Below are 14930 nucleotides of genomic sequence, written 5' to 3' on the forward strand. Positions count from 1 at the left end.
CTGAAATATTTTGTTATTCACTTGAAAAGTACTTTAAAATAATGGTATGGCAGAATTTACACAAAGTCACATTTGCACTGTACAGCTTCTTCCTCAAACATCTAGGACAAATATGCAAATATTCAAACTATTTAAACTTATTTGGGGCCAAAATCTCCTACTAAAGAACCTTAACTACACTTGAGCAAAGCCATTCTTAAAAACGCAGTAAGTTAATCTTGTCCACAACTTTCTTGTTATCCTCGCACTTTTGCCTTCAAGTACAATACATGCACAATTTATTTTGGAAAACTAGAAATAGATCAACTTTAGCTACTTTGGACAGCTCTCAAATTACAACTACTCTGTAAAATTATTCCCTCCTGTCACCTTTCATTTTGCCTCTAATTCTCAACATTTTGACCAAATAACAAATCTGTGCCCGATTACCTTTTCCAGAACAAAGCCATCGAATAAAGTAGACACGAGGAAATCTGCAGATGCTGGAAATTCAAACAACAACACACACAAAATGCTGGTGGAACACAGCAGGCCAGGCAGCATCTATAGGAGAAGCACTGTCGACGTTTCGGGCCGAGACCCTTCATCAGGACATAAAGTAGACCCTAATTAAGTTAAAAATCTTAAAATAAAAGTTATGAATTCCAAATCTATAATGGACATTTAGATTTTCCAAATACAAGTGAACGACATCAACATTAGAGAGCACTTGTCATTTTTTGGCAAAAGACAGTACTACACTGTAACTGGACCTAATGCAAAATAGCTTCCTACTGTGTTGTAGTAATTAAAACCTCTTGATCTTAGCTTTGGTATTCCACGTTTTAAAGGAAAACCCTTGCAGCAGCAAACATGCAAGGAAACTGCATCAAGAAAGCCATTCAGCCTATTGTGACGGTAACTAGTGGATTTGATTTGGAAAAACAGCAGGGATTCCATAAACACAAAAAAAAATCTGCAGATGCTAGAAATCCAAAGTAGCACGCATAAAATGTTGGAAGAATTCAGGAGGTCAGGCAGCATCTACAGCAATGATTAAACATCTGATGTTTTGGGCTGAGACCTTCTTAAAGACTGGAAAGGGAGGGAGAAAATGCCAGAGAAAAAAGGTGGTGAGAGGGGAAGGGGGATAGCTAGAAGGTGGTGGGTGAAGCCAGTTGGGTAGGAAAGGTAAAAGGGCTGGAGAGGAAGAAATCTGATAGGAGTGTAGACCATAGCAGGAAGGAAAGGAAAAGACCCAAGAGGAGGTGATAGGCATCCTGAGGGTGGCCTCATTGTGGCCCAAGAGGAAGCAATGGACTGTTATGTTGGAACAGGAATGGAAACACCTACCCCAAAATGCTACACCTACCCATTCACCTCCTCCCTCACCTCCACTCAGGGCCCCAAACAGTCCTTCCAAGTGAGGCAACACTTCACCTGTGGATTGCTGGGGTCATCTATTGTGTCTGGTGCTCCCGACGTGGCTTCCTTTACACTGGTGAGACCTGGCATAGTTTGGGGGAGCGTTTCGTCCAGCACCATGCTGCATCTGCCAGAAGTGGAACTTCCCAGTGGACAAACAATTTAATTCCTATTCCCATTCCCCTTCCACGATGAGGGCACTCTCAGGGTGAAGCAGCGACACCTTATATTCCATCTGGGTAGCCTCCAATCTGATGGCATGAATATCAATTCCTCCTCTTGTAAAAAAAATTCAACCCCCTCCTCTCTTCTTCTATTCCCACACTGCCTCTTACCTCTTCTCAACTGCCTATCACGCCCCTCCCCTCAGTGCCACTCCTCCTTCCCTTTCTCCTCTGGTCCACTTTCCTCTATCAGATTCCTTCCTCTCCAGCCCTTTTACCTTTCTCATCCACCTGGCTTCACCCATCACTTTTTAGCTAACCTCCTTCCCCTCCCCTCACCTTTTTATTCTGGCGTTTTCCCCCTTCCTTTCCAGTCCTGAGGAAGAGTCTCGGCCTGAAATGTCAACTGTTTATTCATTTCCATAGATGCTGCCTGATCTTTGGGGCTCCTCCAGCATTTTGTGTGGGATGATATTCCAGTGAGGTTGTCAATACTAATTTCTTAATCATTTATGTACTTTACACCTATTGCTTATATAGAATACCTTGAAACTTAATCATGAAAGATTAAAAATAAATGTAGTATTCACAGTGTTTTAACTTTGCCTAACTGAAATAAATTCAACACAGAATCATCAACTACCACTGTTTACTGCTCTTCATTAAATGACCTTTTAAGATGAGGGACATGTTAGGTCATTTCAGAACATCTATACTTCTGTGGGTCTGGCATTTCTCAAAGAACTAGATTTTCTCTCCCCATACCACTCCCCATCCCTACCACAGAAGAACATCACTGAATAGCATAGATTTCTATGACAATGAAGTAGTCTTTGGGTCAACACAGCACTGTGGGCCAAAAGGTCTGTACTGCCCAGTAGTGTTTAATGTTCTATGACTTGCTGTAGCAGGTGGAGCGATGGGAGACCTATAGTATTTTTCAAGCTAGAAAGGTTTGCTCGGGGTAAAGAATCAAGAGATTGGTGGTTCAGAGTGGGGAGATTGCTGAGGTGGCAGAATGGACTAAGATTGGTGTAGGGGGCTGATGGAGATGGACAAGGATTAGTCGGGGTAAATCACTGAAGCTGCAAAAGGGTTACTAGTGATGGGGTAGGATTATTAGGGATAGATTGCTAGGTGGTAGTGGTTTGGGAGATTACTGGGAATGCGCAAATATTGACTGGGTTAGTTTTATGAGTCTGGGAGGTTACTGGGATTGGGGTTGGGTTGGTTGGTTGGTGAAGCAAGTTGTTGAGGCTGAGAGGGTTCCGGATGGCAGGGAGCTTTCACTGGATCTGGCTGATAAACCAGGACTAGTTGCAGGAAGTTTACTGAGGATAGGTGATTACTGGAGTGGCAAAGTTGGGGAGTTACTCAGTAAGGGCAAATATTATTAGGGGAAGTTGAAGAGGCTACGGGGGTGGGATATACTGGGTCCGGAGCTGAACAGACGCTGGGAATGTTGGTAACCGGGGTAGTCGTTTTGTGAGTGTCGGGCTGAGGGAAATGGACAGGGTCGGGGCCTCCCTCGACTCCTCTCACCTTCTTCCTCCTTCACATTCACCACATCTACCGCCACCATGTCCGGCTTGTCCAGCCCGATGCCGAACGGCGCGACCTTCCTCTCGGTCACCCCCGAGGGCACCACGTCAGGCTTGGGCCCGAATTTGCGGGGATAATAATCCCCGCTCAGGTACCGCGACGTGTCTTCCGCCATCTTCGCCGCGGCTTCATCCCGCCCCCTTCCAGGCCTCTTAAAGCGGCACCCGGACAGCAGAGACAACTCTTTCATTCAACCCCTTGCAACCGTTCAGACACGGTGCATTGAGGAAGATCTGGATCCTATGGGGATTTTTTTTTTAAATTATGGGGCTTCATGGTGAGGAAACATCTTATTCCTGAAAGAAATTCGAAATGCGCGAACGCGTCCCGGTGGGTACGGTGGCCTGCAGGGACCGTCAGCGCTGGGTGTCCCGGGGAAGAGGGTCCTGCTACCGAGCAGCTCAACACCGCCGGCTGGCGACACGCAACCGCGGGTTCTTCACTCTTTAGCAGGTATTGGAGAGACGAATTGCAGATTAGTTGGGCATATGGGCAGAGAAGTTGTTAGATACAGCATAATTCGGACAGGTGTGAGGTGTTTCACTTGGAGAGGTCAAATATAAGCTGCATTCGTCCCGTGAGGAGCACTGATGCACTGAGGGATCTTCGGCACAAGTACATAGCCCCCTGAAAGTGGCAGTTGTACGCCATTCTTGTCTCCCCGGACCGGGGCATTGATTTGTCTCGCATACAGTGAAACACGCCGTTTGCGTCAACACTAACACAATCAGTGGATGTGCTGGGAGCAGCCCGCAAGTGTCGCCATGCTTCCAGCTCTCAACATAGCATGCCCACAGTTCACTAACTCGTTGGAATGTGCGAGGAAACCGGAACACTGGGAGGAAACCGCCACGGTTACGGGTAAAATGTATTGCCCCCGACCGTTACGCTACCGTGCGGCCCATTAAAGTTTTGAAGTCATGTTGCAACTGTATAAAACATTGGTTGTGCCATATTTAGATTATTTTGTGCGGTTAGGAAGGATGTACAGGCTTTGGAGAATATGCAGAAGAGGTTTTCCAGGATACTGCTGGGATTAACTATAAGGAGATGTCGGGCAATCTTGAATTGCTATTTTTTCTGGAGTGTTGGAGACCTGCTAAAAGTTTATGAAAACGATGAGAAAAGCATAGGTGAGCGGTCAGAATATTTTTCCTGGGGTAGAAAAATCAAAGACTGGGGGAAAATTTAAAGGAGATGTGTTTTAAAAAAAAGTTTGGCACAGTGTGGGCAAAAGGGACTGTTTGTGTCTTGTGTTGTTCTATGTTATATGAATTTAAATCTGGTATTGGAATTCTCTGGCCAGGAACTGATGGGACAGTGTGTCTTTCTCTCAGGCCAGGACTCAGGTCTCGTATCCCTGTGTCTCAAGTTTAAAAAAAAACTACTAGAGGAACTCAGTGGATCAGGCAGTGTCTCAGAATCAGGATTGGGTTTATTATCACTATCTTGTAAAGTTTAAAGATTATCTTTATTTCTCAATGTACATTGAAACATCAAGCCATACAGTGAAATGATGGGAGTAGGCAATTTAAATGGTTTGGCACAAACTAGATGGGCTGAAGGGCCTGCTTCTGTGCTGTACTTTTCTATGACTCTAAATGTATTGTTTTGAGTCAGAGGAATGAGGAATTTGTGTAATCGTTGCCATGCTTCCGGCACCAACCCAGCATGCCCACAACTTCGTGCATGTCTTTGGAATGCGGGCAGACCCCAGAGCAGCCAGAGGAAACCCATGGTGTCACAGGGAGAACGTACAAATTCCTTATGGGCATTTGCAGGAGTGAACCGTCACTGGTGATCGCTGGTGTTATAAAGTGACGTACTTACCACCCCGCCCCCAGCCCCAACAGGCTGCCCTTCTTGCATGACCTGATCCATATAATTTTGCAGCAACAGTGCCGACATGGAATTATGATATAAAATGTGAAAAAAGTTATTTTGCATAAATAACAGTGCAAAATAAAGGATGACTAGGTAACGTTCATGGACTAATCAGAATTCTGATACCAGCGGGAGAAGAAGCTGTTGATTAAACATTGAGTGTGATGATCAGACTCCTTTACATTCTCCCTGGTGGTAGCAAAGAGCAGATGTCATGTCCTTAGTGATGAATGCTGCTTCTTGAAGATGTCCTCAGTGGTGTTGAGAGTTGTACCCATGATGGAGCTTGCTGAGTTTACAACCCTCTGCAGCATCTTGCAATCCCGTGCATTGGAATCTTCATACCAGACTCTGATATGCAAGCAACCAGAATCGTCTCCACTGTACATTTATAGAAATTTGCAAATCTTTTGGTGACATACCAAATCTTCTCAAACTGCTGGCTTGTTTTTTCAAGATTGTGTCGATGTGTTAGGCCCAGAATAGATCCTCTGAGATGTTGACACCTAGGAAATTGAAGCTGTTCACTGTGTGGAAACTCATGTGGAGAGGAAGTGCTAGTTGACATTGAGTCAAAAATCTGCATCAGGTTGTATAGGAAAGAGGCCAATCCTCTGTGTGCATAGATACTGTACCTGTTGAGTTCTTCCAACAATTTGATTTTGCTCCACTTTCCAGCATCTCAGTCTCTTGTGCTTTGCACGTCTCAAGGTCAGTGTGTCGGCACCTCAGGCAGGTTATTGAGGAAACTGTCTCAGGCCAGCAACTGGCCTGCGTCTGCTTTGGGGTGGATTTAAGGATTCAATATCTTGCCTCAGTCTGGGTACTAAATGGTACTTTGTGTATGAGGTTATTGATGGATCACAGAGTCATAGTTATACTGACTTAGTACAATTTAGCCCATGTGCCTCTAATGTTTATCAATCAAAATGCCTTTTCAATGTTGCATTTGTCCCAGCCTCTACAACTTCCTCTGGCTGTTTGTTCCATATATTCATCTCTCTTTTCGTGGAAAAAGTTGCCTCTCGGGTCCCTTTTAACCTATGCCCTATAATTTTGGATTCACTTAACTTGGGGCAAAAGCTTTGGTTATTCATCTTATCTATGCTCTCATGACTTTCAGGTCACTTCTCGGCCTCCTACATTCCAGGGAAAACTCATAACCGAACAAAGTAGTTGAAAACGTGTAAAAGTTGAAGTATTTGGGTAGAAATGTGGAAGTCGAGATAATGTTTTAGAATGTCTTTGCCATTGTTAGATGAACAAGGTTTATAGTTCAGAAAGGGAACCAATGTAGGCTTGTAGTTTTAAAACTCAAATTGATGCTTGACAGGACATGGAAAATTCATAAAAACCCAGCTAAAAAAAAACTTGTTTGTCGAAAGACACAAGCTGGAGAAAGTTGCAGTTTGGAGTTCAGTAACACCTTGAAAAGACAAGGAGTTTTCAAAATAAATGGTTTGGATGTTGAGGACCCTTTCATCTATTGGTAGCTTAAGATTTTTATGTGGAGAAATTTAAATTAATTGAGCCCAAAATCATCGTTATGATCTGAACAGCAAATGGACTGAAATTCAGTAAGGTTGGCATGATTGAATTTCTCATTAGCTTGGGTGTGAACAGTCAAATGATGAACACTCCTGGGCCACAGCAAACTACTAGTTGGATTAGAGGTCAAGAGTTGCTGATAGAATGATTTCAGTTTTGTCATAAGATCTTTCTTCATTGCCTGAAGGAAAGAAAGACTTTAAATGATTGTAGCCTAAGACCTGGAACAGAGTTCTTGACTCAGAATATTTTTCAAAGTGCTGTAGAAAAAGATTGAATCATCTTGTGTTTAGATTTGTAAAGAACTGTACATTTTTTTATTAAAATGGCAGCATGGCTTTGTATGTTATTTTCTGACACTTTAGAAAATGTAGCAAAATTTCAGGAATCTACTCTGCAGTATAACTAATGACATTGTACAGAGTCAAACAGCACAGAAAAACGTTTTATGATTGACATGTGTACCATTAAGTTCTCACTTTATACGAATTCCATTTACCAGCTGTTGGTCTGTAGCCTGTGATGCCTTAATGATTAAAGCCCTCATGTAGATACTTGTATGTGATGGTATCTGCTTCCATCTCATCAAGCAATGGATTCTAGATTGCAAACTGCCTCTGAGTTTTTTTAAAAAATCATTCTCCTCAGATTCTGTCTAAACCTCTTATCCTAAACCTGTACCTTATTCTTAGAAACATGATTCAAATAACACAAGATTCTAAATGGTGTTCTATGCCCTTAGTGAAATGTCTGGAAAGCAGGTTCTTGACTTTGTCCTGGTCTAGTTTAGTAATGCTGTGCTTCAATAATTTTCAAGTGACAATAAGACATTCCAAAAACTTGGAAGATTATGCGATTCTGATTACCCTGTTACAGGATAGACAATAGGTGCAGAAGTAGACCATTCGGCCCTTCGAGCCTGCACTGCCATTCTGAGATCATGGCTGATCATCTACTTTCAATACCCAGTTCCTGTCTTGTCCCCATATCCCTTGATTCCCCTATCCATAAGATACCTATCTAGCTCCTTCTTGAAAGCATCCAGAGAATTGGCCTCCACTGCCTTCTGAGGCAGTGCATTCCATACCCCCACAACTCTCTGGGAGAAGAAGTTTTTCCTTAACTCTGTCCTAAATGACCTACCCCTTATTCTTAAACCATGCCCTCTGGTACTGGACTCCCAGCATCTGGAACATATTTCCTGCCTCTATCTTATCCAATCCTTTAATCATCTTATATGTTGCAATCAGATCCCCCCTCAATCTCCTTAATTCCAGCGTGTACAAGCCCAGTCTGTCTAACCTCTCTGTGTAAGACAGTCCGGACATCCCAGGAATTAAACTTGTGAATCTGCGCTGCACTTCCTCTACAGCCAGGATGTCCTTCCTTAACCCTGGAGACCAAAACTGTACACAATACTCCAGATGTGGTCTCACCAGGGCCCTGTACAAATGCAAAAGGATTTCCTTGCTCTTGTACTCAATTCCCTTTGTAATAAAGGCCAACATTCCATTAGCCTTCTTTACTGCCTGCTGCACTTGCTCATTCACCTTCAGTGACTGATGAACAAGTACTCCTAGATCTCTTTGTATTTCTTCCTTACCTAACTCTACATCATTCAGATAATAATCTGCCTTCCTGTTCTTACTCCCAAAGTGGATAACCTCACACTTATTCGTCATCTGCCAAGTATCTGCCCACTCACCCAGCCTATCCAAGTCACCCTGAATTCTCCTAACATCCTCATCACATGTCAAACTGCCACCCAGCTTAGTATCATCAGCAAACTTGCTGATGTTATTCTCAATGCCTTCATCTAAATCATTGATGTAAATCGTAAACAGCTGTGGTCCCAATACCGAGCCCTGTGGCACCCCACTAGTCACCACCTGCCATTCCGAGAAACACCCATTCACCGCTACCCTTTGCTTTCTATCTGCCAACCAGTTTTCTATCCATGTCAATGTCTAACCCCCAATGCCATGAGCTTTGATTTTACCCACCAATCTCCTATGTGGGACCTTATCAAATGCCTTCTGAAAATCGAGGTACACTACATCCACTGGATCTCCCTTGTCTAACTTCCTGGTTACATCCTCGAAAAACTCCAATAGGTTAGTCAAGCATGATTTGCCCTTGGTAAATCCATGCTGGCTTGGCCCAATCCTATCACTGCTATCTAGATATGCCACTATTTCATCTTTAATAATGGACTCTAGCATCTTACCCACTACTGATGTTAGGCTGACAGGATGATAGTTCTCTGTTTTCTCCCTCCCTCCTTTCTTAAAAAGTGGGATAACATTAGCCATAGCCATTCTCCAATCCTCAGGAACTGATCCTGAATCTAAGGAACATTGGAAAATGATTACCAATGCATCCGCAATTTCCAGAGCCACCTCCTTTAGTACCCTAGGATGCAAACCATCTGGACCTGGGGATTTATTAGCCTTCAGTCGCATCAGTCTACTCATCACAGTTTCCTTCCTAATGTCAATCTGTTTCATTTCCTCTGTTACCCTATGTCCTTGGCCCATCCATACATCTGGGAGATTACTTGTGTCTTCCCTAGTGAAGACAGATCTAAAGTACTTATTAAATTCTTCTGCCATTTCTCTGTTTCCCATAACAATTTCACCCAATTCATTCTTCAGGGGCCGAACATTGTTCTTAACTATCTTCTTTCTCTTCACATACCTTTATATAAAAAAAAGCTTTTGCTATCCTCCTTTATATTCCTGGCTAGCTTGCGTTCATACCTCATTTTTTCTCCCCGTATTGCCTTTTTAGTTAAGTTCTGTTGTTCCTTAAAAATTTCCCAATCATCTGTTGTCCCACTCACCTTAGCTCTGTCATACTTTTTTTTTAATGCTGTACAATCTCTGACTTCCTTTGTCAACCACTGTGGCCCCTTCCCCCCTTTGAATCCTTCCTTCTCTGGGTGATGAACTGATTTTGCACCTTGTGCATTATTCCCAAGAATACCTGCCATTGCTGTTCCACTGTCTTTTCTGCTAGGATATTAGTCCATTTAACTTTGGCCAGCTCGTCCCTCATGGCTCCATAGTCTCCTTTGTTCAACTACAACACTGACACCTCCGATCTGCCCTTATCCTTCTCAAATTGCAGATAAAAACTTATCATATTATGGTCACTACCTCCTAATGGCTCCTTTACTTCAAGATCGCTTATCAAATCCTGTTCATTACACAACACTAAATCCGGAATAGCCTTGTCCCTGGTCGGCTCTCGTACAAGCTGTTCCAAGAATGCATCCCGTAGGCACTCTACAAACTCCCTATCCTGGGGTCCAGCACCAACCTGATTCTCCCAGTTCACCTGCATGCTGAAATCCCTCATAACTACTGCGACATTACCTTTGTCACATGCCAATGTTAACTCCCTATTCAACTTGCACCCAATATCCATGCTACTGTTTGGGGGCCTGTAGACAACACCCATTAGGGTCTTTTTGCCCTTACTGTTCCTCAGTTCTATCCACACAGACTCTACTTCTCCTGATCCTATGTCCCCCCTTGCAAAGGACTGAATGTGGAAACTGTAAATACGGAAGAGGTCCACAGATTGCTGCATGGATTGGCGAGTACAAATCATTAGAAGATGGGTGTACTTTTTTTTCTCTCTGGAGGGTTTGGTGCTGATGAAATACGTGATATAAGTTTATAATATGAGCGGCATACATGAGGTAGATATTTTAAATACTAAAGAATATGCATTTAAGGTAAGAGGTTGTAAGTTTATGGGAAATGTGCAGGACAATATTTCTTTCTCTACATAGAGAATAGTAGGTGTCTGGAATGGGCCTGGGGTGGTGGTGGAAGCAGATACAATAATGGTATTGAAGATGCTTTTAGATGGACACATTTCTACTGACAGAAGGGGTAAAGGTAGGTTACTGGCACCTTAAACCAGTTGCTTCAGGTAGATGGGTCTTATCAGCTGTGGTTGGCAGCTCATCTAGAAGGAAAACTCTGATCTCAAGCCTCTACTGCCTTGTGGCTATACCCACTCATGGGGAAGGTTTTGGGAGTAAACCCCTGAGGGGAAGATCCCGGAGTTAGAATCGCTAAGACAGCCCTACGTTGAACTCAACGCTGACTGGCAACTCCTGTGACGCTGCTGTTGCCATACAGTATTGGTCTCTGCTGTTCCTTTTGGTTCATCAGATGTGTGGAGAAGCGGAGCTGACCACAGGTGCAACAGCTTACTCTCCATATTGTACTGTCCAGACTTGCATATCTACACAGCTAGGAGAAAGCATGGGATCCAAGGGGACATTGCTTTGTGGATCCAGAACTGGCTTGCCCACAGAAGGCAGAGTGGTTGTAGACGGGTCATATTCTGCATGGAGGCCGGTGACCAGTGGTGTGCCTCAGGGATCTGGTCTGGGACCCCTACTCTTTGTGATTTTTATAAATGACCTGGATGAGGAAGTGGAGGGATGGGTTAGTAAATTTGCTGATGACACAAAGGTTGGGTGTGTTGTGGATAGTGTAGAGGGCTATCAGAGGTTAAAACGGGACATTGATAGGATGCAAAACTGGGCTGAGAAGTGGCAGATGGAATTCAACCAAGGTAAATGTGAGGTGTTTCATTTTGGTAGGTCAAATATGATGGCAGAATATAGTATTAATGGTAAAACTCTCGGCAGTGTGGAGGATCGGGGGGATCTTGAGGTCCGAGTCCATAAAACACTTGAAGCTGCTGTGCAGCTTGACTCTGTGGTTAAGAAGGCATGCGGTGCATTGGCCTTCATCAATCGTGGGATTGAGTTTAAGAGCCGAGAGGTAATGTTGCAGCAATGTAGGACCCTGGTTAGACCCCAATTGGAGTACTGTGCTCAATACTAGTCGCCTCACTACAGGAAGGATGTGGAAACCATAGAAAGGGTGCAGAGGAGATTTACAAGGATGCTGCCTGGATTGGGGAGCATACCTTATGAGAATAGATTGAGTGAATGCAGCCTTTTCTCCTTGGAGCAACAGAGGATGAGAGGTGACCTAACAGAGGTGTACAAGATAATGAGAGGCATTGATCGTGTGGATGGTCAGAGGCTCTTCCCCAGGGCTGAAATGGCTAGCATGAGAGGGCATAGTTTTAGGGTGCTTAGAAGTAGGTAGAGGAGATGTCAGCGGTAAGTTTTTCACGCAGAGAGTGGTGAGTGCGTGGAATGGGCTGTTCCCGGCGGTGGTGTTGTTAGAAACGATACGGTCTTTTAAGTCTTAAAAAAATTTAAGAGACTCCTGGATGGCTACGTGGAGCTTAGTAAAATAGAGGGCTGGGGTAAAGCCTAGGTAGTTCTAAGGTAGGGCCATGTTCAGCACAGCTTTGGGGCCGAAGGGCCTGTATTGTGCTGTATGTTTTCTGTTTCTACAACATCCATATTTGACCCTGACTGACGGACCTCATCATCATGATAGACACTTGAGTATACAGGTAATGCAACATCTACAGGCAAAAGAGATTTAGTTTAATTTTGCATTATATTTGGTGTAAATATTGTGGACTGCTGTACTGTGTATGGTATAATATTGGATCAAATGCCAATCTAATATGAATTTACATCATTAAGAACAATTATTGAAAATTAAGGATTATTAAGGTACCGGTAATTGTCTTCCAAGCCTACTAAAACACAAACCTTAAAAAAAAATTGTTTACAGATTCTCTATTTAAGAATGGCACCTAAATCTATGGAACCAATAGCAATACGGATCTTTAAGGGAGTTATACTCTTGGAGGTCGCAGGAGTAATGGGAGCATACTGGCTCTTCCATAGAATGAATACCAGTCAAGGTAAGGATGATCATATCTTTCACCTAAAAGCAGTGGAACATTTTTTATTTAGTTTAACCACTGAAGTTGCATTTACTTTTTGGTCTGTTAATTATATTGCTGGAATCTCAAGTTCATATGCAAGGCCTAATGTATTAGCTAAGTTTAAAGTAGGACTTACTTGAATATGAAAGGAACATTACATTTTCCTTTTAGTGATTTGAAAGACTTGCATTTCCACCTTGCCATTTCTAATACAATTACCAAGAAAAAAACTGATTACATTTCATGAAGGGTTTAATAAAACCTCTTACTTCACAGTATGGATCAAAATTTAGAATAGGCAATGTGAACAATTCTACTGTTTTAAGTAAAAGTCAAGTCACTTTTTATTGTCATTTCAACCATAACTGCTGGTACAGTACACAGTAAAAACAAGACGACGTTTTTCAGGACCATGGTGCTACATGAAACAATACAAAAACTACACTGAACTATGTGAAAACAACACAGAAAAAAACTAGACTACAGACCTACCCAGGACTGCATAAAGTGCACAAAACAGTGCAGGCATTACAATAAATAAAAAAACAAGACAATAGGCACAGTAGAGGGCAATAAGTTGATGTCAGTCCAGGCTCTGGGTATTGAGGAGTGTGATAGCTTGGGGGAAGAAACTGTTACATTGTCTGGTCGTGAGAGCCCGAATGCTCCGTGCCTTTTCCCGGATGGCAGGAGGGAGAAGAGTTTGTATGAGGGGTGCGTGGGGTCCTTCATAATGCTGTTTGCTTTACGGATGCAGCAGGTAGTGTAAATGTCCGTAATGGCGGGAAGAGAGACCCCGATGTTCTTCTCAGCTGACCTCACTATCCGCTGCAGGGTCTTGCGATCCGAGATGGTGCAATTTCCGTACCAGGCAGTGATGCAGCTGCTCAGGATGTTCTCAATACAACCCCTGTAGAATGTGATGAGGATGGGAGTGGGAGATGGACTTTCCTCAACCTTAGCAGAAAGTAGAGACGCTGCTGGGCTTTCTTTGCTATGGAACTGGTGTTCTCCACCAGGTGAACACCAAGATATTTGGTGCCCTTAACGATCTCTACCGAGGAGTCGTTGCTCCGTGCCCTCCTGAAGTCAACAACCATCTCTTTTGTTCACATTCAGGGACAGGTTGTTGGCTTTGCACCAGTCTGTTAGACGCTGCACCTCCTCTCTGCATGTTGACTCATCGTTCTTGCTGATGAGACCCACCACAGTCGTGTCATCGGCGAACTTGATGATGTGGTTCGAGCTGTGTGTTGCAGCACAGTAATGGGTCAGCAGTGGACTGAGCACACAGCCCTGGGCGGCCCTCATGCTCAGTGTGTTGGTGTTGGAGATGCTGCCTCCGAACCGGTTTTCAAAATAAAGAGATGAAACAAATTTGAGCTCTCAGATGACTTTGTATTAAACCACAATTAAAGTACCGTATGTGCATTTATTTTTCAGAGTTCAGATATAAGGTAAACAAAAGGTTTCCCTCCATTTTGGAAGGTAAGTACTCTTGTACGTTTGTGTTTTGTTTGGAAGCTTCCAAGGAGTATTCTAATTTGGGATTATTTTTCCCCACACAGTAAAAACAAAGGGATGGAGGGGGGAGAAAATTGGGGGTGGTAGGAAAAATCCTTATCCACTCTTAGTTAAAAGTAAAGCAACCTATTCTTAATGTAAAGTGCATGTGCTTGTAAAATTGTATTGTTAAAAAGACAGAATATTAATTGTTCTGATGTATTTTCCAATTCAATGTTTCACTAGTTGAGGTCCTCATCCCCTTACTATATAATCCCTCTGCTTTCATGTTTATCTTAAAATGAACTAAAACTAAAGCCTTGCCCTTCAGTGTGACGTTTGTTATCCGGATTAATGATCATTCATAGTTTAAGAGATAGAAAATATGCAGACAAATCCATCAATCAAGCTAGTGATTTTAAAAACATTGTTTACAATTTTCAGTTTATTATAAATCCAATGAATGGGCAGGAGTTTATGGAATTAGAGAACTGGATCAGGAAACCTGGTCCAGCAAACATAAGCAGTGAGTATGTAAGTACAAAGTCTATTATAAAATGTTATTCAACTTTAAATAATCTGATTTAGTGAACATTTTTCATCTCTTCTTGTGTAAAAATCTTTTCTGTTTATTTTTCAGTCTCTTGGCCCTTAAGTTCTTCTGCCTTCTGAGCGTATGTGCATCTTTGCCTCTGATCCAAGCATCGCGATCAGATTCCCACTGTAGCTGCTTTACACCTGCAAAAGTAATAAATGAAACTCAGTAGTGACAATAGAATTTTCCACATTGGAAAGTTTTCCCATCAGATCTACTGGTTAAAATCTACACAAGTGGGAGGAAATTCTCTTGATAAATAATCAATTACAAAATAACTTCATTTTCACAAATGTAAATACATTGTACATCTTCAACTACAGGAGATTTACAAAATGGATTGATGGGATTTAATAAACTTTTGATTGAGTCCATGTCTACTGAGTGAT

General features: G+C 42.7%; 3 protein-coding genes across 6 annotated transcripts in view; 1 reads left to right on the plus strand and 2 right to left on the minus strand.

The window, feature by feature from the left end:
* Positions 1 to 3334, minus strand: part of slc30a6 (solute carrier family 30 member 6) — a 174064-nt gene extending 170730 nt beyond the window's left edge. The window contains exon 1 of one of the 2 annotated variants that reach the window (XM_073050547.1): positions 3111 to 3334. In XM_073050547.1, coding sequence (XP_072906648.1) covers positions 3111 to 3285 — 175 coding nt within the window. In that variant the 5' untranslated portion in view covers positions 3286 to 3334. The remainder of the gene's footprint in view (positions 1 to 3110) is intronic. The other variant, XM_073050546.1, reaches the window with a different exon arrangement.
* On the plus strand, positions 3306 to 14911 carry LOC140730312 (protein CEBPZOS-like). Of its 3 annotated transcripts, none has more exons than XM_073050548.1 (5): positions 3306 to 3447; positions 12287 to 12419; positions 13887 to 13931; positions 14391 to 14480; positions 14587 to 14911. In XM_073050548.1, exons 1-4 carry the CDS (start codon positions 3445 to 3447, stop codon positions 14474 to 14476), a joined length of 267 nt encoding a protein of 88 aa, XP_072906649.1. In that variant the 5' UTR covers positions 3306 to 3444; the 3' UTR covers positions 14477 to 14480; positions 14587 to 14911. The 3 variants fall into 3 exon arrangements, with proteins under 3 accessions (XP_072906649.1, XP_072906650.1, XP_072906652.1); XM_073050549.1 differs by lacking the exon at positions 3306 to 3447 and adding an exon at positions 3469 to 3623; XM_073050551.1 differs by lacking the exon at positions 3306 to 3447 and adding an exon at positions 3916 to 4031.
* The window catches only part of cebpz (CCAAT enhancer binding protein zeta), a 34150-nt gene continuing 33593 nt past the window's right edge, over positions 14374 to 14930 (minus strand). Inside the window, exon 16 of the mRNA XM_073050545.1 lies at positions 14374 to 14684. Coding sequence (XP_072906646.1) covers positions 14545 to 14684 — 140 coding nt within the window. The 3' untranslated portion in view covers positions 14374 to 14544. The remainder of the gene's footprint in view (positions 14685 to 14930) is intronic.

This window comes from Hemitrygon akajei, chromosome 7 (genome assembly GCF_048418815.1).
Source record: "Hemitrygon akajei chromosome 7, sHemAka1.3, whole genome shotgun sequence".
NCBI lineage: Eukaryota > Metazoa > Chordata > Chondrichthyes > Myliobatiformes > Dasyatidae > Hemitrygon > Hemitrygon akajei.